The following is a 22,901-nucleotide window of genomic DNA, read 5'->3' as shown; positions in this document are numbered from 1 at the left end:
GTTGAGTGGAATGGACTGCATAACCGTGGCAACAAGAGCCTCACGACGCTGAACAATACGATATAGGGACGGATATTGGGTCGCCAAAGGCGTGTCGCCAAGCCACGTATCCTCCCAGAATCGAGTGTTGTTGCCATTACTGACAATACACCTCGTTCTGTTAAAGAAGGTAGCTTTGATTCTCATGAGCCCCTTCCAGAACGGCGAATCAGTTGGTCTCGGTGTGACCTGGGATAGGGTTTTGGACTGCAGATATTTACTACGTAAAATCTGCGCCACGTTGCCTCCGTCTCAGATGACAACTTATACAGCCACTTACTAAGCAGGCATCTGTTCTTGACTTCAAGATTTTCAATACCAAGGCCCCCCTAGTCCTTTGGTCGACAGATAATATCCCATTTGGCCAGTCTTTATTTTCTCTTAAGCTCATCACTCTGCCAAAAGAATCGGGATAGATAGAAGTCCAGCCTTTTCCTAACCCCAACTGGGACCTCAAAGAAGGATAAGAGGAACATAGGTAAACTCGTGAGCACCGAGTTAATAAGAATCAACCGGCCTCCATAAGACATGAGTTTTCCTTTCCAGCAACTCAGTTTCTTCTCAAACCGATCCTCGATGCACTTCCACTCGCTGTTTGTTAGCTTACGATGGTGAACGGGAATACCGAGATACGTGAAAGGTAAAGCCCCAACTTCACAACCAAACAATTGACTATAAGCCTCTTGTTCGTCTTTGGCTCTACCAAAGCAGGAAAGCTCGCTTTTATGGAAGTTAATCTTTAGCCCCGTCAATTGTTCAAATAAGCATAACACTAACTTCATGTTTCTCGCTTTTGCCAAATCGTGTTCCATGAAGATGGTTGTATCATCAGCGTATTGCAGAACGGACAAACCATCATCAACTAGACGAGGCACCAAGCCACCCACCTGACCGGCTTCCTTTGCCCTCCCTATCAGGATTGCCAACATATCAACCACAATATTGAACAATATTGGAGACATAGGATCGCCTTTTCTCAGACCCTTGTGTGTTTGGAAATAATGACCTATATCGTCATTCACTTTAATTCCAACACTCTCTTTTTGCGTGAATGCTTCCACCTGGCGTCGCCAAGCTTCATCAAAGCCCTTCATGCGTAAAGCCTGTTGAAGGAACGGCCATTTGACTTTATCATATGCCTTCTCGAAATCCACTTTGAAAATAACTCCATGTTTTTTCGTGTGAATCTCATGGAGCGTTTCATGAAGGACCACAACCCCTTCCAGGATGTTCCTGTCCGGCATGAAAGCCGTTTGAGAAGGTTGCACAACAATGTGCGCAATCTGTGTGAGCCTAATTGTCCCAACCTTGGTAAAAATTTTGAAACTGACATTCAGAAGACAGATAGGCCGAGATTGCTCGATTCTCACAGCCTCTCTTTTCTTAGGGAGCAGGGTTATTGTTCCAAAATTTAGTTGGAAAAGCTGCAAATGTCCCGAGAACAAATCATGGAACATCGGCAACAGGTCCCCTTTAATAATATGCCAGCACTTCTTATAAAACTCAGCCGGGAAACCATCCGGACCAGGGGCCTTATTATTTTCATCTTGGAAATGGCCTCGAAAACCTCCTTTTCCGAGAAAGGGGCGGTTAAGATATCATTCTCCACAGCAGTAAGTTGAGGTACATGGACCCTAGACTCATCCAGAGACACACAGTTCTCCTCTGGTGGTCCAAACAATCGTTTGTAGAACTCAGTGATGTAAAGCTTCAGGTTTTCCTGACCGATAATTGTACCCTCATCTTGTTCTAGCTGGAAGATTCTCTTCTTCCTATGTTTGCCATTGGCAATCATGTGGAAGAATTGAGTGTTTGCGTCCCCCTGGACCACTCTTCGTACCTTGGCTCGCAGTGCCCACTTTAATTCTTCTTCACGAAGTAGCTCTTTCAAACTCATCTCAGCATCAAGCTTGGTGGCTAGCAAAACCATGGTTTCTTCTTTTACATCTAAGGCCTGAATAAGGGCAAGGAGCCGTTCCTTTTCAGCCTTATAAATCCCACTAAGATGTTTAGCCCACCCACGTAGGAAACTTCTCAAATGCCTAATCTTATTCTGCCAGCGCTCAAGCGCATTCCTACCGCCAGCATCCTTAGCCCACTCTCTGGCTACGAGATCCAGGAAGGCTTCTCTTTCGAACCTAGCAAGCTCGAACGAGAACAAATTCTTGTTGCCCGAGTAGGTAGCCCCACCAGAGTCAAGTAAAAGAGGCGTGTGATCAGAAATCCCGCGAGAGAGAGCCTAAACTGTTACAAAGGGAAACTTCTGTTCCCATTCGACACTAGCAAGTATTCTATCCAACTTTTCAAACGTTGGATTTGGCATGGCGTTAGCCCATGTAAACTTCCTACCTGAAAGCTCAATCTCTCTCAGATCCAAGCTTTCAATAATAGTGTTGAACATGAACGACCATCTCCCGTCAAAATTATCATTGTTCTTCTCACACTAGTAGAAAAGAGGGCTTTGGTCCACCCCAGTTTAGCCCATTAGTCCCGGTTCAAACTAGAACCGGGACTAATGGGGGCATTAGTCCCGGTTCGTGGCACCAACCGGGACTAAAGGGTTAGACCTTTAGTCCCAGTTCGTGCCACCAACCGGGACTAATGGGGTTTGAGGCATTAGTACCGGTTCATGGCACGAACCGGTACTAAAGGTCCCATTTTCAAACTCTACCCCCCATGGATCGCCTTTTCAGTTTTAAAAAAATTAAAAGAAAATGATGAAAATGTCAAAAAAATAAAAGAAAATAAGTTTCCCATGTGATATGTGGTCTAGTTGTTGGAAAAATTTGCAAATATGAATTTCGACTTTATTTGCAAAATCTCTCGAGAATTTCTAAAATTGGGCATAAAATTTGCATACTAACTCGGATGAAAAAGTTTTTTATATGAAAAATCATCTACTCGAAAAGTTACATCCAAATTTAATTGGGGGAAACTTGTTAAACATTTTCAAAATCCTCAAAAACCTAACAGAAAAAAAGTTACGGGCCTTTTTAGATCTAGAGTGGAAAAAATCGAAAAAAATTCAAACTGTGGTCAAACAATGGTCAAACTAATTATTCTACAATATTAGTGTTACTAAATAATTATTTCATTTATTTTGATTTTTTGTCAAATCTGGTCAAATTGTGGTTAAACAATGGTCAAACTAATTATTCAAGAAATATTAGTGTTACTAAATAATTATTGTTTTTTAAAACAATAGTTTCAAACTCAAACAGTGAAATGTGTCACTTCATGCTCAAGAAAAATTCCTGAAGGTTAATAGGATTGACATCTTACTATTGTCAGGAAAACAACAAGTGCAGACTTGGAAACGAGGGAGAATAGAACCCGGAAGTTAAGCGTGCTCAGGCTGGGGGAGTGGGAGGATGGGTGACCGTTCGGGAAGTTAGATGATTTGGAATGATGAGGGGTGATTAGAGATTAGAGGATAAATTGAGCAGTGATGAGGGGTGGTGATTAGAGATTAGAGGTTAAAATAATTTAGAAATTTAAAAATAAAAAAAATTCAAAAAAAAAATCATAAAATTTCCTTTAGTCCCGGTTGGTGTTACCAACCGGGACTAAAGGTGGAGCTCCATGTGGCTACGGCCTTTAGTCCCGGTTCTGGATTGAACCGGGACTAAAGGGCCAGGGCATTAGTACCGACCCTTTAGTCCCGGTTCATGAACCGGGACTAAAGGCCCTCACCAACCGGGACTAAAGGCCCTCACCAACCGGGACAATAGGCCCTTTTTCTACTAGTGTCATCACGTCTCCTAATAACGTTAAAGTCTCCCCCAACCAGAATGGGGAGCTGCTCAGACCCGCAAACTTTAACAAGGTCAGCCAAGAAATCCGGTTTGAATTCTGCCTGCACGGCACCATACACTGCCACCAGAGCCCAGTCAAATCCATCAACCTTGGACCGCACCCTGAACTTAACAGCAAAATCTTCCATTATCGCACTTCGAACTTCAAGAGACTCGCATCTAACACCAAGTAAGATCCCTCCCGATCTTCCTCTCGGTGGCAGACAATGCCAGTCAAAATCAATACCCCCCGATAAAGTGTTGAGAAATTGTGGTGAGCAATTTGCTCTACCAGTTTCCGATAATGCAATAAAGTCCAATCTATGCTCGATGGATGCTTATGCAAGAAACCCCCTTTTAGCCAAGTCCTTAAGACCTCTGCTATTCCAAAAGATTCCTCTCATATCTCATCATGGAATTTTTTAGCCGTGCGGATCCTAGCACTCCTACGTTCGCGGACGTCGGGTATATCTTGCACTTCCATTTGCGCTTAGGGCTGGTCCTCGTGCCCACCCCGTCCTCTCTACCCATTTCTGGGGGTCTAACTACATCCATCTCGACACTCTCATCCTCCTCTTCCGGCTCCTGGAGGGGAGGCGCGAGATCAGGACAAAAATCATCGAGCACCCGGACTCCCAAAGCATTAATCTTGGAATCATTCATGGGTTTGACGGCGGCTAAGTTACGAATCAATTCTAAAGCCCTCTCGTCTTCTAGATCAAGCAAATCATTGATGGAATTAGAAACATCACCCTCATTACTACCTAGTGAAATTCCTAATTGGTTTGCATTATCAACAATCTCATCATTCGAAAAATGCAAGATGGTATTAGAAGTATTCACCGACATACCAGTAGTGACATGGACGTCATGAAGCTTGGCCGCCCTCACGGCGCAGCGCTGCTACATGTCGTCCACCTCCGGACGGCCCTGAAGACGACAGCTCAACCGTCGGCCCTCAGACGCCTGGTCCGGAATCCCGCCGAACTGAATAACCTCCTCCCGAGTGAAGGTGCCCGGGGAGTGACCGCCTGTCAACCCCCGAACACTCAACCGGTCCCCACGACCGGGAGAGGGTGCGGAGTCAGATGATGGGGAACCAAGGGCCACCTGCCCCCGCTCCCCATCCACCCCAGACCGCAGGCCATGAGTGCCCACCGGCGCCAACGGTGGGGCGGTCCCCCTAGGCACAGAAGGTGAAGAGGGCCTCGAGGCCACCTGCCCCAAGCCCCCTCCATAGACCGGACCTGCCACCTGCAGTAACGGCCCAGCAAAAGGTGAAGAGGGCGCCGAGGCCACCTACCCCAGCCCCCCTCCCGAAGGTAACTCCTCCCTCCCAGTAGCCCCGACCGGAGCAAGAGGAGAAGGGGGCGCCGAGGCCACCTGCCTCGAACCCCCTGCCATGCTTGGAACCACCACCTGCAGCTCAGCCGTCTCAACAATATCCGAGGGAGGCGAGAACACTATCTCCGGACCCCCCTCCATGCCAGAACCCTCCACGCCCGGGCCCTCAAAGTCCAACGCAGGTAAAGAGCGCTCAAAATCCTCAAGAGACTCCACCCGCTCGCTCCATAGTCTCGGAGGTGCAGTAGCAGGCTCAATGGATCCAAATCTCAAAGTGGTCGACGGCACAGAAGAAGGAGGCGCCGTCCCACCTCCGGTCGACTGAGCCACAGACCCTGGTCCCTCGGCCATCTCTCGTCCAGGATCAGTGGCCGGAGTCTCCTTACCTCCCGTACCATCATCACCCTCATGCATATCAACGTCAATGGCAGCAGGTGCCTCAGAAAACATGCTGTCATCCTCAAACTCAATCTCAAGGTTGTAAACCTGACCTCGATAAGCCCATTTAACCACAACAGGCACAGACTCAATGTCCAAAATACTGACCAGTAAGCGAGCAACCCCATGAGCTCTAGTAAAGGCCATATCCACTCGCTCGGTCTTTCCCACCATGATGCCCATGCTAGCAACGACCATAGCATCCTGCAAAGGCTTGGAAGGAGCTCCCGAAAAACGCAACCAGGCCTGGGTAAGAGGTTTACCCTGAGGCTCAATCAACTTCCACTCGCGGAACTCAAGAATGCCCTCCGTACCTGGCACTTTACACATCCCAAAACTCAGCAACCTCTGTAAATCCTCCACTGTCGGGAACTCAGCCCTGAACAAGTTTGCCTCTAAACATTTTCAAAATCCTCAAAAACCTAACAGAAAAAAAAGTTACGGGCCTTTTTAGATCTAGAGTGGAAAAAATCAAAAATGTTTATGTATATCACACCATCAAGATGCAATACTCTCCTAAATCTGCATGGCAGGTTCATGTATATCTTAATGTGTTCTAAGAGGCTTATTGAAGCAGAGATGTTGTCCTGCAGAACATCTTTTGAAGAACGCACATGTATGAGTCTGATTGTTAAACCTTGCAATCTATGAGAGTAGGGTTCTCCACGCCATGCCACGCCACACCTCGTCACACCGCCCGCCTCGCCACGCCATGCCACGCCACACCTCGTCACACCGCGCTGCGGGTTGCGGGAATGAGCCGATGTCTAAATTTTTCCACGCACGATGGGTGTTTGAACGGTCACATAGGAGCTAAAACATTTTTGTTGTAGTGCAGATTGAATATGAATGGCGCACCTCTTCGCCTGCTGCCTATGCGCTTTGTCTCCCTTTGTTGCTTCACCTCCCGTCGCAGCCTGTTTGCCTCTCTCTCCTGTGCCTATATAAGAGAGGTCGCTCCTCTCCAGAGAAACACATCAGAAAGACCATCTCCCTCTCACCACCTAGTTCCTGAGCACCGCGTTGCTTCTACATTCTTCCCCATCCCGTCCTGCGGCGTGCACCGCAGGTCGGGACAGTAGGCCTCCGAAACCGCACTTCTTTGAGTCCTGTACGGGAGAAGGGTGATAAAGTTTTTGGGGAGCGCTCAACGCGAATACTGACTTTTTCGTCACAGACGCCTCGGACTCCGACGACGACTTCTTCCGTGACGTCGACAACCTCCTCGACGACCTGGCTGGTGAGGACCCCGACCCCAAGTCCTGTGCTAATGCCGCTTTTGTCCTGTATGTGTTCTTCTCCTTTCTGTTCGAGGTCCTGCCACAGTTCCTTGTTCTGTTGTTTGCCCTAGATATGTTAGGTTCTACTTCATATATGAAACTTGCCCTATTGTCTGCTCTAGATAAGCTTGGATATAGTTCATATATGCATATGTTATTTACCTTCTCTTTGTTAGATCACATGACTAGTTTTATCCGTGTTATATTAGTCATGCTTTATCTAATATTTCTGTTAATAAAATCATTTGGTAAATTTCTCATATTTCCAACAATCCAAAAACCTTATTATAGGCAATTTACCCCAAGTGGTTTTGTTGCTTCCATGAGACCTCCTATGTTTGAGGGTATCCACTATAAGAGGTGGCGCGTGAGAGCGGTCTTATGGTTTCAAACCATGAGTTGCTATGACGCCACTCTTGGCAAACCTGAAGGAGAGCATGATGTTCAACAGGCACAAGCTTTTCAAAAAATGGATACCTGAAGCTGTACATCATGGAGCAATTCTATGACTACAGGATGACTGAAGAGCGCTCCGTGGTTGAGAAAGCTCATGAGATACAGTCATTTGCTAGAGAACATGAGCACTTCAATTTTATCCTACCGGACAAGTTTATTGCCGGAGGTATCATCACTAAGCTTCCACCCACGTGGAGGAACTTTGCTACCTTACTGAAGCATAAGAGACAGGTGTTTTCCATTCCGGGTCTCATTGGTACTCTTGATATGGAAGAAAAGGCGAGAGCAAAGGAAAACCATGCTCAAGGTATTGAGGGAGGTTCTAGTGCCAATCTGGTACAAAAGAAAAACTTCCAGCCCCACAAGTTCAAGAGCCCCACAAGTTCAAGAACAAGGGCAAGTTTGATGGTAAAGCAAAGTTTGATGGGAAGAACAAGGTTGTACAGCACACGAACTTCAAGAAGAAGAATGACAAGAAGAAAGGTGTGTGTCACGTGCGTGCAGATCCTGATCATTGGGCTCCTAGTTACCCTAATTGCTATGACAAGTGTCATATTGGGAAAGGCGGTAAGACCGCTAATGTTGTCATTGGAGACACTGACATGAAGGATGTCGGGTATGGTATATTTCCCACTATTCTTTCAGTATGTCATTCTCCTGATTGGTTAATTGACACGGGTGCTAATGTGCATGTATGCGGTGATATTTCCATGTTTTCGTCTTATCAGACCATTGGGACTTCCACCGTGCTGATGGGCAACGGTTCAAGTGCTTCTGGCCGTGGTGTTGGCACGGTCAATCTGAAGTTTACTTCGGGGAAGATTGTGCAGCTGAAGAACGTGCATTATGTCCCCTCCATCAATAAAAATCTTGTTAGCGGATCTCTTCTGTAGAGATGGCTACAAGCTTGTCTTTGAGTCGAATAAATGTGTAATATCCAAGTTTGGAACCTTTGTTGGTAAAGGCTATGAGTCACGAGGCCTATTTCGTTTATCTTTGTCAGACGTTTGCAATAAAGTTGTTAATCATGTTTGCAATAATAGTGAATCAAATGTGTGGCATTTACGTCTCTGTCTCATGTCACAATTAGCGAAGTTGAACTTAATCCCTAGTTTCGCCACTGTCAAGGGATCTGTGTGTGCAAGCTAAGCAACCTCGTAAGTCTCACACAATTGCAGAAACGAGAAATCTTGCACCACTAGAACTCATACATTCAGATCTATGTGAAATGAATGGTGTTTTGACAAAAGGTGGAAAGAAATATTTCATGACGTTAATTGATGACTCCACTAGATACTGTCGTGTGTATCTTTTGAAATCTAAGGACGAGGCTTTGAACTTTTTCAAGATCTATAAAGCTGAAGTGGAAAACCAACTTGATCGGAAAATCAAGAGGCTTAGGTCCGACCGTGGTGGAGAGTATTTTCCCAATGAATTTGATGCCTTTTGTGCGGCACATGGTATAATCCACGAGAGCACGCCTCCCTATTCACCTTAGTCAAATGGGGTGTCCGAAAGAAAGAACCATACTCTAACTGATTTGGTTAATGCCATGTTAGACACATCAGGTCTTTCCAAGGCATGGTGGGGGTAGGCGATATTGACTGCATGTCATGTCCTCAACCGAGTTCCCACAAAGAACAAAGAGATAACTCCATTCGAGAAATGGTAGAAGAAAAGATTAAAGCTCTCTTATCTAGGAACCTGGGGTTGTTTGGCGAAAGTCAATGTGCCAATTCCAAAGAAAGGCAAGCTTGGACCAAAGACAGTGGATTGTGTTTTCCTGGGATATGCTTTCATAGCATTGTTTATAGATTATTGGTTGTAAAATCTGAGGTACCTGACATGCATGTCAGTACGATCATGGAGTCGAGTGATGCGACTTTCTTTGAAGATATCTTTCCCATGAAGGATATGGCTACCTCATCTAATCAGGAGATGCCTAGTTCATCGAATCAGGAACCAGTTACAATTACTGAACCTGATGATACGTCTCCAACGTATCTACTTTTCCAAACACTTTTGCCCTTGTTTTGGACTCTAACTTGCATGACTTGAGTGAAACTAACCCGAACTGACGCTGTTTTCAGCAGAACTGGCATGATGTTGTTTTATGTGTAGAAAAGAAAAGTTCTCGGAATGTCCTTGAAATCCACGGAGGCACTTTTCAGATTTAATAAGAATTTTTGGCGAAAGAATCAAGGTCAGGGGGCCCACGGGCTGTCCACGAGACAGGGGGGCGCGCCCTCCTCTCTCGTGGGGCCCCCGGACCTCCTCCGACCTCAACTCCAACTCCATATATACCGTCTCGGGGAGAAAAAAATCAGAGAAAAAGTTTCATCGCGTTTCACGATACGGAGCCGCCGCCAAGCCCTAATCTCTCTCGCGAGGGCTGATCTGGAGTCCGTTCGGGGCTCCAGAGAGGGGGATTTGTCGCCGTCGTCATCATCAACCATCCTCCATCACCAATTTCATGATGCTCACCGCCGTGCGTGAGTAATTCCATCGTAGGCTTGCTGGACGATGATGGGTTGGATGAGATTTACCATGTAATCAAGTTAGTTTTGTTAGGGTTTGAACCCTAGTATCCACTATGTTCTGAGATTGATGTTGCTATGACTTTGCTATGCTTAATGCTTGTCACTAGGGCCCGAGTGCCATGATTTCAGATATGAACCTATTATGTTTTCATGAATATATGTGTGTTCTTGGTCCTATCTTGCAAGTCTATAGTAACCTATTATGTGTTATGATCCGACAACCCCGAAGTGAAAATAATCGGGATACTTCTCGGTGATGACCGTAGTTTGAGGAGTTCATGTATTCACTATGTGTTAATGCTTTGGTCCGGTTCTCTATTAAAAGGAGGCCTTAATATCCCTTAGTTTCCACTAGGACCCCGCTGCCATGGGAGGGTAGGACAAAAGATGCCATGCAAGTTCTTTTCCGTAAGCACGTGTGACTATTTATGGAATACATGCCTACGTTACATTGATGAATTGGAGCTAGTTCTATATCACCCTATGTTATAACTATTGCATGAGGAATCGCATCCGGCATAATTATCCATCACTGATCCATTGCCTACGAGCTTTTCACATATTGTTCTTCGCTTATTTACTTTTCCGTTGCTACTGTTACAACTACTACAAAAAACCAAAAACATTTATCATACCACTCTTGCTACTAAATACTTTGCTGCAGATACTAGGTTATCCAGGTGTGGTTGAATTGACAACTCAACTGCTAATACTCAAGAATATTCTTTGGCTCCCCTTGTGTCGAATCAATAAATTTGGGTTGTACTTCACCCTCGAAAGCTGTTGCGATCCCCTACACTTGTGGGTTATCAAGACTAATTTCTGGCGCCGTTGCCGGGGAGCATAGCTCTATTCTCTGAGTCACTTGGGATTTATATCTATTGATCGCTATGAAGAAATTGAAAGACGCTAACACAAAGATTTTGCCCTCAACTACGAGGGGAGGTAAGGAACTGCCATCTAGCTCTACACTAGATTCTCCTTCCGTTATTAGTAGGCTTGCGACACCTAAACCTGCTACTGCTATGAATTCTGATATGTCGCATGTTATTGATGATGCCACTTCTTCTATGCATGATGAAACTACTTCTGTTCGTGATACTACTTTGCCATTAGGTGAATTTCTTGATGAACAACTTGCTAGAGTTAGGGGGAATGAAAATATTGAAGATGCTATTGATGATAGTGATGATGAATGTTCCCCCAATGATTATGTTTTACCTGTTGTTCCTAAGGGTTATGTTATGAATGAAAAAGCTGCTATGGAAATTCTTGCTTGCAATGATAGATCTGATCTTAAGAAATTATTAGCTAAATGAAAGCAGCAGTCTCTTAATGCTAGAATGAAACCCGATCCTACTTTTGCTACTTCACCTATCTGTGTTACTGATAAGGATTATGAATTCTCTGTTGATCCTGATATTATTACTTTAGTTGAATCTGACCCTTTTTATGACCTTGAATCTAAAACTGTTGTGGCACATCTTACCAAGTTGAATGATATAGCCACCCTATTTACTCATGATGAGAAGTCTCGCTATTTATATATCCTTAAGATATTTATGTTCTCATTAAAGGGTGATGCTAAGACCTGGTATAATTCTCTTGCTCCTGGTTGTGTGCGTAGTCCCCAGGATATGATTTATTACTTCTCTGCTAAATATTTCCCTGCTCATAAGAAACAAGCTGCCTTGCGGGAAATATATAATTTTGTGCAAATCAAAGAAGAGAGTCTCCCACAAGCTTGGGGAGGCTTCTCCGGTTGCTTTATGCTTTGCCTGATCATCATCTTAAGAAAAATGAAATACATGATATCTTTTATAATGGACTAACCGAGGCTTCCAAGGACCACTTGGATAGTTGTGCTGGTTGTGTTTTCAGGGAAAGAACAGTCGACGAAGCTGAAATACTATTGAATAATATGTTGACTAATGAAAATAATTGGACTCTTCCCGAGCCAGTTCCTGAAGTAATTCCTGAACCAATTGATCCAACTCCTGAGCCTATTCCTAAAACCACTCCGAAGAAGAGAGGTGTTTTATTTCTCAGTCCTGAAGATATGCAAGAGGCAAAGAAATCAATGAAAGAAAAAGGTATTAAAACTGAAGATGTTTAGAATTTACCTCCTATTGAAGAAATACATGGTCTGAATATACCGCCTGAAGAACTACATTGTCTTGATAACCCGACACAGGTAGTGAAGGTAAATTCTCTCTATAGATACGATAAAGTTGAAATACCCTCTACTAAATTTCATAGCCCATGCTTAGATGAATTTGATGACTTTATGGCTAGACAAGAAAGTTTTAATGCTTATGTTGGTAGAGAGTTAAAGAATAATGCTTTCGAGATAGGACGCGTAGGTGATAATCTGGCTAGAGTTAAAGATGAACTTCACCGTGTTAGCAAATATGCTTCTATGGTTGCTACTCAAGCTGAGCAAGTACTCAAAGCTCAAAATGAATTGCTTGATGAGTTGAATAATAAAAATGACTTTGTCGTTAGAGTGGCTACTAGAACTGGTAGAATGACTCAGGAACTTTTGTATCATGAAGGCCACCCTAAAAGAATTGAACAAGATTCTCAGAATAATAATCTAGATGTTGCTAGCTCTTCTAAGAAGAAGAAAAAGAATAATGATACGACTTTGCAAACTTCTAGTGAACCTAATGTAGAAACACTTGAGAATCCCAATGATACTTCTATTTCTGATGCTGAAACGCAATCAGGTGATGAACATGAACCTGATGATAATGTTAATGATAATGTTCATGTTGATGCTCAACCTAATAATAACAATAATGTAGAGATTGAACCTGCTGTTGATCTTGATAACCCACAATCAAAGAATCAACGTTATGATAAGAGAGATTTTGTTGCTAGGTAGCATGGTAAAGAAAGAGAACCATGGGCCTTTCCTCCTAAACCATCCAAGTCAAAGGATGATGAGGATTTTGAGCACTTTGCTGAACTGATTAGACCTATTTTCTTACGTATGCGCTTAACTGATATGCTTAAAGTAAATCCTTATGCTAAATATATGAAGGATATCATTACCAATAAAAGAAAGATACCGGAAGCTGAAATTTCCACCATGCTTGCTAATTACACTTTTAAGGGTGGAATACCAAAGAAACTTGGAGATCCGGGTGTACCAACTATACCATGCTCCATTAAAATAAATTATGTTAGAACTGCTTTATGTGATCTTGGAGCCGGTGTTAGTGTTATGCCTCTCTCTTTATATCGTAGACTTGAATTGAATAAGTTGACACCTACTAAAATATCTTTGCAAATGGCTGATAAATCAACTGCTATCCTGTCGGTATTTGTGAGGATGTGCCTGTTGTGGTTGCAAATGTCACTATTTTAACGGACTTTGTTATTCTTGATATTCCCGAGGACGATAGTATGTCTATTATCCTTGGTAGATATTTTCTTAATACTGCAGGGGCTGTTATTGATTGCAACAAAGGCAATGTCACTTTTCATGTTAATGGTAATGAGCATACGGTACACTTTCCGAGGAAACAATCTCAAGTTCATAGCATCGATTCTATTGAAAAAGTTCCAATTATCATTTTTGGAGGTTTTGAATTTCCTCTCCCTACTGTCAAGAAAAAGTATAATATTCTTATTGTTGGGGATTTTCATATCCCCGTTGAGGTAACTTAGTGTTATTCGAAATTTCTCCGGTTCCGTGTTATTCAGAATGAGCTTGTTAACAAGACTTGATCAACCTTGTTAGTTGATTCATTTTGATGATCACGAGATGGATGAATCTAGAAGGCACAACATTCTGTACCCTCCTTTTACTTTCTGTTATTTAGAATAAATAAAGCAAAAATAATATTATCTGTCTGTTTTCTGATTTATCCGTGCAATAAAAAATAGTCCGAAAAATAAAAGTGCTCCAAATGCCCTGCAAATTTAGTATGATTTTTTCTGGAATATTTGATGATTTTAGGCACTGAAAACACTGGAGGAGGGCCAAGCACCAGGCCACGAGAGAGGAGGGCGCGCCCCCCCTGTAGGGCGCGCCCCCCTATCTCGTGGGCCCCTGGTGGCTCCCCTCCACTTATGCCAGCACCCACACACATCATCTTCTATCCAAAAAAATCCCCATCCAGCTCAAGCACGAGTTCTAGCTCGTTTTGCTGCGATTTTCGATCTCTTAGCTTAAAGCTCCATTCGCAAAACTGCTTTGGGAGATTGTTGCTTGGTATGTGACTCCTCCGTTGGTCCGATTATTTTTTGTTCTAGTGCTTTATTCATTGCAAATCCTTGCTGCTTTAGTGACCCTGTTCTTGAGCTTGCATGTTAAATTTTTTAGGCCCCAAGCAATTCCAATACATGATATAGGTTCTACGCACTTGTAGGAGTGGTTGCTATCAATCTTGTTTAGTTTTATTCACTTTTATTTTGAAGTTACTAAAACTTCAGAAATTTTTCAGAAAAAGAAATATGCTTAGGAGAATGTACTAAGGTGGTTCCTCGGCAAAGAAAGGGCCAAGGATTCCTATACGTGAGCAAGACGTTGAACTGCCGAGGGATGCATATGTACGGGCTTGTGAGTGGCCATCCGATGATTTTATGGTCGAAGCAGGCTTCAAGGAGGAATTTGACGCGTATGTGCGCAATGCCGAGCTGGAGGACTTCTTACAAGGTAAGTGTCCTCAATATTATCGATTGACTGATTCCTTTGTGCAGAGGTTCGAATATATTTCTTCGAGTAATTCTCCTAGTGTTATGTTTGATATTTATGATACATCTTATACCATGGATTTAGAGGATTTTAAAACTGCTTGCAAACTCCCGCAGTAGGGTAATATTAATGATCCTCCCAAATCTGATGTTAGAAATTTTCTTGCTAGTATTACTGTGGGAGAATCTAGGGACATAACACAAGCTACCATAGGGAGCATTCATTTTCCTGCTATACATTAATTTGCTCTCTTTATTGGTGAATGCATTAACGGTAAGGACGAAGTAAGTCACTTGTGTGCCCCTGATCTTTGTGTCCTCAAGAGTGCCGTGTCTGGTTACAGGGGTTATAACTTGGGGGCAATAGTTGCACGTAGGTTGCATAATAATAGTAAAAAGGGAAATTTCTTTGGAGGAATTTATGCAACCCATGTGGCAAATTTTCTTAATATAGCTCCACGAGAGGGGGATATGATTGTACCTCCTACTTATTTAGATAAAAAAGCTATGTTTGATCATCAATTTCTTGAGAGGAATGAACAATTCCTCCATTATCGACTAATCTATGATAGACGCAACGTCGTCCCTGTCACTCTTCCTGCCCCCTACCTTTTTGATTATCAGGCAAGAGGAGGATATGTTATCACCAGGGAAGAAGCCACTGAATATGAGAGGGGAATGGAGGCAGCTCGCCAACACGCTGCTGCCCAGGAGGCTGTTGCCTCTGCATCTGAGTACAATCCAAGTTTCACTTATGGATATCAGCCAGGCGGTCCTTGGTATTAAACCGACTCAGGCCAAAAGCCTAAGCTTGGGGGAGTACGTATTTCTCACCGACTTTACATTCACGTTCCCACACTAGTCGTCGGTGCTCATACTCTTTCATTGTATTATCCATGTTAGTTTAAATCTCTTTTTCTAGTTTTCTTCTTGTGTGTTTGATAAACCTTAAGAAAAACCAAAAAAACTAGTTAGTTTAATTTCCTTGCTGTAGTAGAAATTAAAATAAAAACCCAAAAAGATTTCTCGTTCTTCTTTGACTTATTGGGAGCTTTCCCGTGTAAATAGTTTTATTTTCTTTTCTTTCTTCTGGGGGTCGAGAAGACCATATTGAAAATGCTTAGTGGCTCTCATATGCATGATTGATTATTTATATTTCGAGCCCATATTACTTGTCTTCTCTCTTGAGTTGAATGATTGCAGATTCCAGCTTAGTCCAATGCATGTGCACTCTTATTATTATACACTTCGTTCGGTCGTGCAAGTGAAAGGCAATAATGATGATATATGATGGACTTATTGGGACGAGAAAAACTGGTATGAACTCGACCTCTCTTGTTTCTGTAAATATGATGATTCATCGCTCCCACGTGTATCTTTTGAAATCTAAGGACGAGGCTTTGAACTTTTTCAAGATCTATAAAGTTGAAGTGGAAAACCTACTTGATCGGAAAATCAAGAGGCTTAGGTCCGACCGTGGTGGAGAGTATTTTTCCAATGAATTTGATGCCTTTTGTGCGGCACATGGTATAATCCATGAGAGGACGCCTCCCTATTCATGTTAGTCAAATGGGGTGTCCGAAAGAAAGAACCGTACTCTAACTGATTTGGTTAATGCCATGTTAGACACATCGGCTCTTTCCAAGGCATGGTGGGGGGAGGCGATATTGACTGCATGTCATGTCCTAAACCGAGCTCCCACAAAGAAGAAAGAGATAACTCCATTCGAGGAATGGGAGAAGAAAAGATTAAAGATCTCTTATCTAGGAACCTGGGGTTGTTTGGCGAAAGTCAATGTGACAATTCCAAAAAAGCGCAAGCTTGGACCAAAGACAGTGGATTGTGTTTTGCTGAGATATGCTTTTCATAGCATTGGTTATAGATTCTTGGTTGTAAAATCCGAGGTACCTGACATGCATGTCGGTACGATCATGGAGTCGAATGATGCGACTTTCTTTGAAGATATCTTTCCCATGAAGGATATGGCTACCTCATCTAATCAGGAGATGCCTAGTTCATCGAACTACGGACCAGTTACAATTACTGAACCTGCCATTTCGATGGAACAATTTGAAAATCCTATGGAGGAGAACAATGAACTTCCTACTAGGAGAAAGAGACAGAGGACCGCAAAGTCCTTTGGTGATGATTTTCTTGTGTATCTCATAGATGACACTCCCAGTTCTATTTCAGAGGCCTATGCATCTGAAGATGCTGACTACTGGAAGGAAGCGGTTCGTAGCGAGATGGATTCCATCTTGGCGAATGAAACTAGGGAGATAATTGATCGTTCTTATGGGTGCAAACCCATAGGATGCAAATGGGTATTCAAGAAGAAGCTTAGGTCTAATGGTACTATTGGAAAGTACAAGGCTCGGCTCGTGGCTAAGGGTTATACCCAAAAGGAAGGTGAAGACTTATTTGATACTTACTCACCTGTGGCTCGACTGACCACTATTCCAGTTCTACTTTCACTAGCTACCTCACATGGTCTTCTCGTTCATCAAATGGATGTTAAGACAACTTTCCTAAATGGAGAGTTGGATGAGGAAATCTATATGGAACAACCAGATGGGTTTGTACTAGATGGTCAAGAAGGAAAAGTGTGCAAGTTGCTGAAGTCTTTGTATGGACTCAAGCAAGCAGCCAAACAGTGGCATGAGAAGTTTGAAAGAACTTTAACAGCTGCATGCTTTGTTGTGAACGAAGTTGACAAATGTGTGTACTATCGCCATGGTGGGGGCGAGGGAGTTATCCTTTGCTTGTATGTTGATGACATACTGATTTTCGGAACAAATCTGAATGTTATTAAGGAGGTCAAGGATTTCCTATCTTGCTGTTTTGAGATGAAGGATTTAGGAGTGCCTGATGTCATTCTGAACATCAAGTTTTTGAGAGACAATGATGGTGGGATTACATTGCTTCAATCTCACTATGTGGAAAAGATCTTGAGTCGCTTTGGCTATAGTGACTGCAAGCCTTCTCCAACACCATATGATCCCAGTGTGTTGCTTCGAAAGAACCGAAGAATTGCTAGAGATCAATTGAAATATTCTCAGATTATTGGCTCTCTTATGTATTTAACCAGTGCTACAAGACCTGACATCTCTTTTGCTGTTAGCAGACTGAGTCGGTTTGTCTCAAAACCGGGAGATGTGCATTGGAAAGCTCTAGAGAGAGTTTTGTGTTATTTGAAAGGCACTGTGAATTATGGAATTCACTACACTGGGCATCCACACGTGCTTGAAGGGTGACTCAAACTGGATCTCAGATGCTGATGAGATAAAGGCCACACGCGGATATGTATTCACTCATGGAGGTGGCGCTGTTTCTTGGAAGTCTTGCAAGAAGACCATCTTAACGAGGTCAACATTGGAAGCCGAACTCACAGCACTAGATACAGCTACGGTCGAAGCAGATTGGCTTCGTCGGCTCTTGAATGACTTGCCGGTTGTTGAGAAACTTGAACCGGGTATCCTAATGATCTGCGACAATCAAACTATGATCATGAAAGTGAGCAGCTCAAAGGATAACATGAAGTCATCAAGACACGTTCACAGAAGGTTAAAGTCTGTCAGAAAAATGAGAAACTCCGGAGTTATTGCATTGGATTATATCCAAACGTCTAAAAATCTGGCAGATCCTTTTACTAAGTGTCTATCACTTAATGTGATAGATAATGCATTGAGGGAGATGGGTATGAGACCCACAATATGAGTTGTTCACAGCAGTAACCGTTTCTTTGTGATTGGAGATCCCGTGAATTAGATGTGGAAGACAAGCTGTTGGTCAACTGGGAGGAGAGAGTACCCTTACTGTTAAAAATGTCACTCCACGAAGATGCAATACTCTCCTAAATCTGCGTGGCAGGTTGATGTATATTTTAATGTGTTCTAAGAGGCTCATTGAAGCAGAGATGTTGTCCTACAGAACATCTTTTGAAGAACGCACCTATATGAGTCTAATTGTTAAACGTCGCAATCTATGAGAGTAGGGTTCTCTCTAGTAAACTCATGAAAGGTCTCGGAGTATGACGCATAAGCTCCACCGCGGGGAAGACCCACGGTAGCCACATATCGGTCAAGGCTTTGTGTGAAGCTAGATTCGCAGAAAACTTGTAGTTCAAGGCCCAGTCCACTGTTCAAGTTGGTTGCTAGTGTAGCATAGAGTTCTAGGTGGAAATTCAACTTAACAGTATCCACTACAGTACCGGTATATAAAACAGTGTTTTGGAATCAAAGGCAAATTATGTGTGCCTCTGGGATCTAGTGGGGGATTGCTGGAATTTCGTCTATTTTGGGCCAGCCCAATAGCAATTTCAAAAGTTTAGTCCCACATTGCTAGTTTAGAGGGATTTGGACCTCTTTATAAGGGAGGTTCTTTTCCCACATGTATGAGCATGAGAACAAGAGGGACATCAACGCGCGCTCCTCCTCTACCGCCCGCCTCGCCACGCCACGCCACGCCACGCCTCGTCACGCCGCGCCGCGGGTTGCGGGAATGAGCCGATGTCTAAATTTTTGCCACGCACGATGGGTGTATGAACGGTCACACAGGAGCTGAAATGTTTTTGCTGTAGTGCAGATTGAATACGAACGGCGCACCTCTTTGCCTGCTGCCTATTCGCTTTGTCTCCCTTTGTTGCTTCGCCTCCCGTCATAGCCTGTTTGCCTCTCTCTCATGTGCCTATATAAGAGAGGTCGCTCCTCTCCAGAGAGACACATCAAAAAGACCATCTCCCTCTCGCCACCAAGTTCCTGAGCACTGCGCTGTTGCTACGTTCTTCCCCATCCCGGCCTGCAGCGTGCACCGCAGGTCGGGACAGTAGGCCTCCGAAACCGCACCTCTTTAAGTCCTGTACGGGAGAAGGGTGATAAGGTTTTTGGGGAGGGCTCAGTGCGACTACGGACTTTTTCGTCACGGATGCCCCGGACTCCACCGACGACTTCGCTGACGGCGACTTCTTCCCCGACGTCGACAACCTCCTCGACGACATGGCTGGCGAGGACACCGACCCCAAGTCTAGTGCTAATGCTGCTATTGTCCCGTATGTGTTCTTTTCCTTTCTGTTCGAGGTCCTGCCACAATTCCTTGTTCTGGTGTTTATCCTAGATATGTTAGGTTCTACTTCATATATGAAACTTTCCCTACTGTCTGCTCTAGATAAGCTTGGATACAGTTCATATATGCAGATGTTATTTACCTTCTCTCTGTTAGATCGCATGACTAGTTTTATCTCTGTTATATTAGTCATGCTTTATCTAATATTTCTGTTAATAAAATCATTTGGTAAGTTGCTCATATTTCCAACACGTAGCACCACGCATGCTTGTCATTTCAGTGGAGTGAGTGGCATACACATACTTTTGGTACGTAAGTTATCCATTTGTGAAATGGACAATGAACTGTAGTCACCCGAGAAGCTGATGAATTGACGTGGGCTCGCATGCATTCATGAAGGCCAAGGGGTGGATCTGACCCGACCACAGGAAATAATTTAGGCTGTCGTTACTCCTGCACTCAAGTTTGGCACGCAAGATCCAAATGGGATGGTTTTATTCTCGTTTTTCTTTTTTGCGGTTGGGAGTAGGAGCATATGGCCGAAGATCTACCACATCGGCGCCAATGTGCATTGGGCCATGCAGGGCTATGTTGGTCGCCAATCAGCTGACCGAGCACACACAATTTCTATGACCTAATATTCAGGCGGCCGTACGATCGTCCTCCGTCCAAAAATTATTGTCTTAAATTTGTCTAAATACGGATGTATCACGTGCCCTCCCTCCCCCACCACCCCTCCCCCTTGCCCTCGCGCCGTCCCTCCGGCGTGCGGCTCGGGCGGCAGCGCCAAATCCTGCCGCGGGTACCCTTCCCTTCCTCCTCCCGCCTCCGCCGCCGGCCGGGACCGCCAGGGCGAAGCCCCTCGCGGTGGCTGGCGGCGGGGGATCTCTTCTCCACGTCTTAGTGTAGGTGGGTGCGGGGCTCCTTCCCTGGGCGGTGGCGTCGGGCGTGCACGGGGCCCGGCGGCGAGGCGTCCCTCTCTCCGGTCGGCGGCGCGCTGCGGTGCTGCGGTGGTGGACGGGTGCTTGGCTCGCGGCGGCTGTGCCCCGTGGTGACGGTGGGGGACCGGCTTCGGTCCTCCGGTGGTGCTGCGGGTGGTCTTCATTACCCGTCACGGGCGTGCGGCGGTGTTCCTCGGGCAGCGGTGGTTCCGGCGGCGGCGCAGCACCGGATGGTGAGGAGGCGGCGGCATAGCCACTTGGCTGTGGGCTGGCGTAGCGACAGGCGGCGGCGCCCTTCTAGCCCAGATCTGGGCCCTTTTGGGCCCCATCTGGGTCTGGGCGAGCCTGGCCGGCGACGCCGACGAACGGAGGCGTGGCTCGTGCAGGGGGTTGCGGAGACGGAGGCGTGCGCACTGCAGCGCGACAAGGGGAGCTTCACGAGCCCTGTCTGGCTCGGCCGGGCCGTGGGCCAGGTGTGCTCTCCTTGCTGTGTCCGGTCGGTGACTGCCATGGGTGGTGGAGGTTGTCCACTCCCGCATGGATGCTGATTCTGCCGCTCTTCGTTCCTGGTTGTCCCCTCTCGGCCTCGTAGGTTTCGCTTCGCCGCTTGTTCGTCTATGACGGCTTCTACGGATGGAGGTGCGGCTCATGCGGGGGGTTGCGGAGACGGCGGCGCGCTAACAACAGCGTGGTGACGGGAGCTTCACGAGTCCTTTCTTGCTCGGTCGGGCCGTGTGCCTGGTGTGCTCCTATTGCTGCTTCCTGCCGATGACCGCCAAGGAAGGTGGAGGTTGTCCCCTCCCGCGTGGCTGCTGATTTTGCCGCTCCTCGTTCCTGGCTGTCCCCTCTCGGATCCATCGGTCTCGCTTCACTTTCCATGGTGAGACGGCGGTGGTGATCTCAAGAACGTGGTGGCGCATGTTAGTGGGCGGCAAGATTCGTCGAGTGCGACGGAGCGGCCGGGGCTGTGGTTGTGTGGCGGACGGGAGAAATCCCTGTTGGCTTAGCCGGCACAGATGCGGTGGCGCCCGCAGGCGCCACCGTTCCTTCCCGAAGGGCGTCGAGCATGCCCCTTCCACATGCCCCTCCGTGTACCGAGGGAAACCCTAGGACCAGTCCGGGCAGCAGCGTCGACATCGCTGCGTTCCTTCTTGAAGGTGTTGCTTGGTATGCAGCGGTCCAAAGTGCTACGAGCGTGGTGGAAATTCTCGGGCGGGCGCAACGCTTGCGGGTCACCATCGTTTCCGTCGATCCGACACTGTTGTCATTAGTTCCTTTTTCTTTCTCTGTTATTTCTTTTGGGCTTGCTTATGCTGTATGCCCCAGCATCGAACCTTCGGTATACGTGCGGTTGCTATATATATATAGCGGGGCGAAAGCCTATTTTGGGTGGGAGTACAATAAGCATCACACCCCGGCCGTCCGATCTCGTCGCTTCATCATTTAAGCTTGGCGAGTTGTGCTCTCCAGATTTAGATGAACTTAGCTAGCTCGCCTCACACACACAGCCATATACACGACACGACAACCATGGAGCAAGCGGCCAGCAGGGCGAAGGAGGATCTCAGCCTCGAGCTTACCCTGGCCTTTGCTATGTGCGTGGCACCAGCCGCGCCCCGCTCGGGCTTCTTCTTGTGCGTTTACTGTGACCGCAAGTTCGGCAACGCGCAGGCGCTCGGTGGTCACCAGAACGCGCATAAGCAAGAGCGCGCCGTCGCCAAGCTCCGCCGGGACGCGTGGAGGGCTGCTGCAATTTCTCGGATCTCCGGGGAGCCTGCAGTAGGCTCTGTGGCGTACAAGCGCGGCAGGACCTCATCGGACCGCGACCACGAGCTGGACTTGTCTCTCCGGCTGTAACCGGTTGCCAGATCGATCAAACCATTTCAGTATCCATGGTCCGCACCCCTTTCCGGTGCTAGGTATGTTAGAGTCTAGCTACAACCATTTGTTTCAAGGTCCTTCTGTGTATGCGTTGGATTCATATCAGCGCTCTTGTAGTTTACTGAATATTTGTTTTTAAGGTCTAGACCTTCCTGATCCTTGGATTCACACTAAATTTCACAATTCATCAGACTAACGAGGTTGCCAGAAAAATCTGGATCTATATATGTCTGAATGTCCACTTTAGGGGCATTTAGAAGAGATCGAGAAAATAGGGACATGGTCAACACTATGTTGATAAGTGCTCCCTGCGTTTCAAAATAAGTGTCGCTGTTTTAGTACATTTTACAGGGAATACTAGTTAGCTTCCGTAGGAATTTTTGTGGACATCTACCCCTTCAAGACATCTCCGAAACCGATTTA

General features: G+C 45.5%; 1 protein-coding gene across 1 annotated transcript; it reads left to right on the top strand.

Moving 5' to 3' along the window:
* Positions 1-22,127: 22,127 nt before the first annotated feature.
* LOC123156342 (uncharacterized) lies at positions 22,128-22,486 on the top strand. The gene has a single exon (XM_044574478.1). It carries the CDS (start codon positions 22,128-22,130, stop codon positions 22,452-22,454), a length of 327 nt encoding a protein of 108 aa, XP_044430413.1. The 3' UTR covers positions 22,455-22,486.
* The last annotated feature ends 415 nt before the right edge of the window (positions 22,487-22,901 follow it).

The sequence above is a fragment of the Triticum aestivum genome, chromosome 7B (genome assembly GCF_018294505.1).
Source record: "Triticum aestivum cultivar Chinese Spring chromosome 7B, IWGSC CS RefSeq v2.1, whole genome shotgun sequence".
In the NCBI taxonomy this organism is placed as follows: Eukaryota; Viridiplantae; Streptophyta; class Magnoliopsida; order Poales; family Poaceae; genus Triticum; species Triticum aestivum.
Note: the sequence above shows the minus strand (reverse complement) of the source record. Positions and strands in the feature narration are given on the sequence as shown.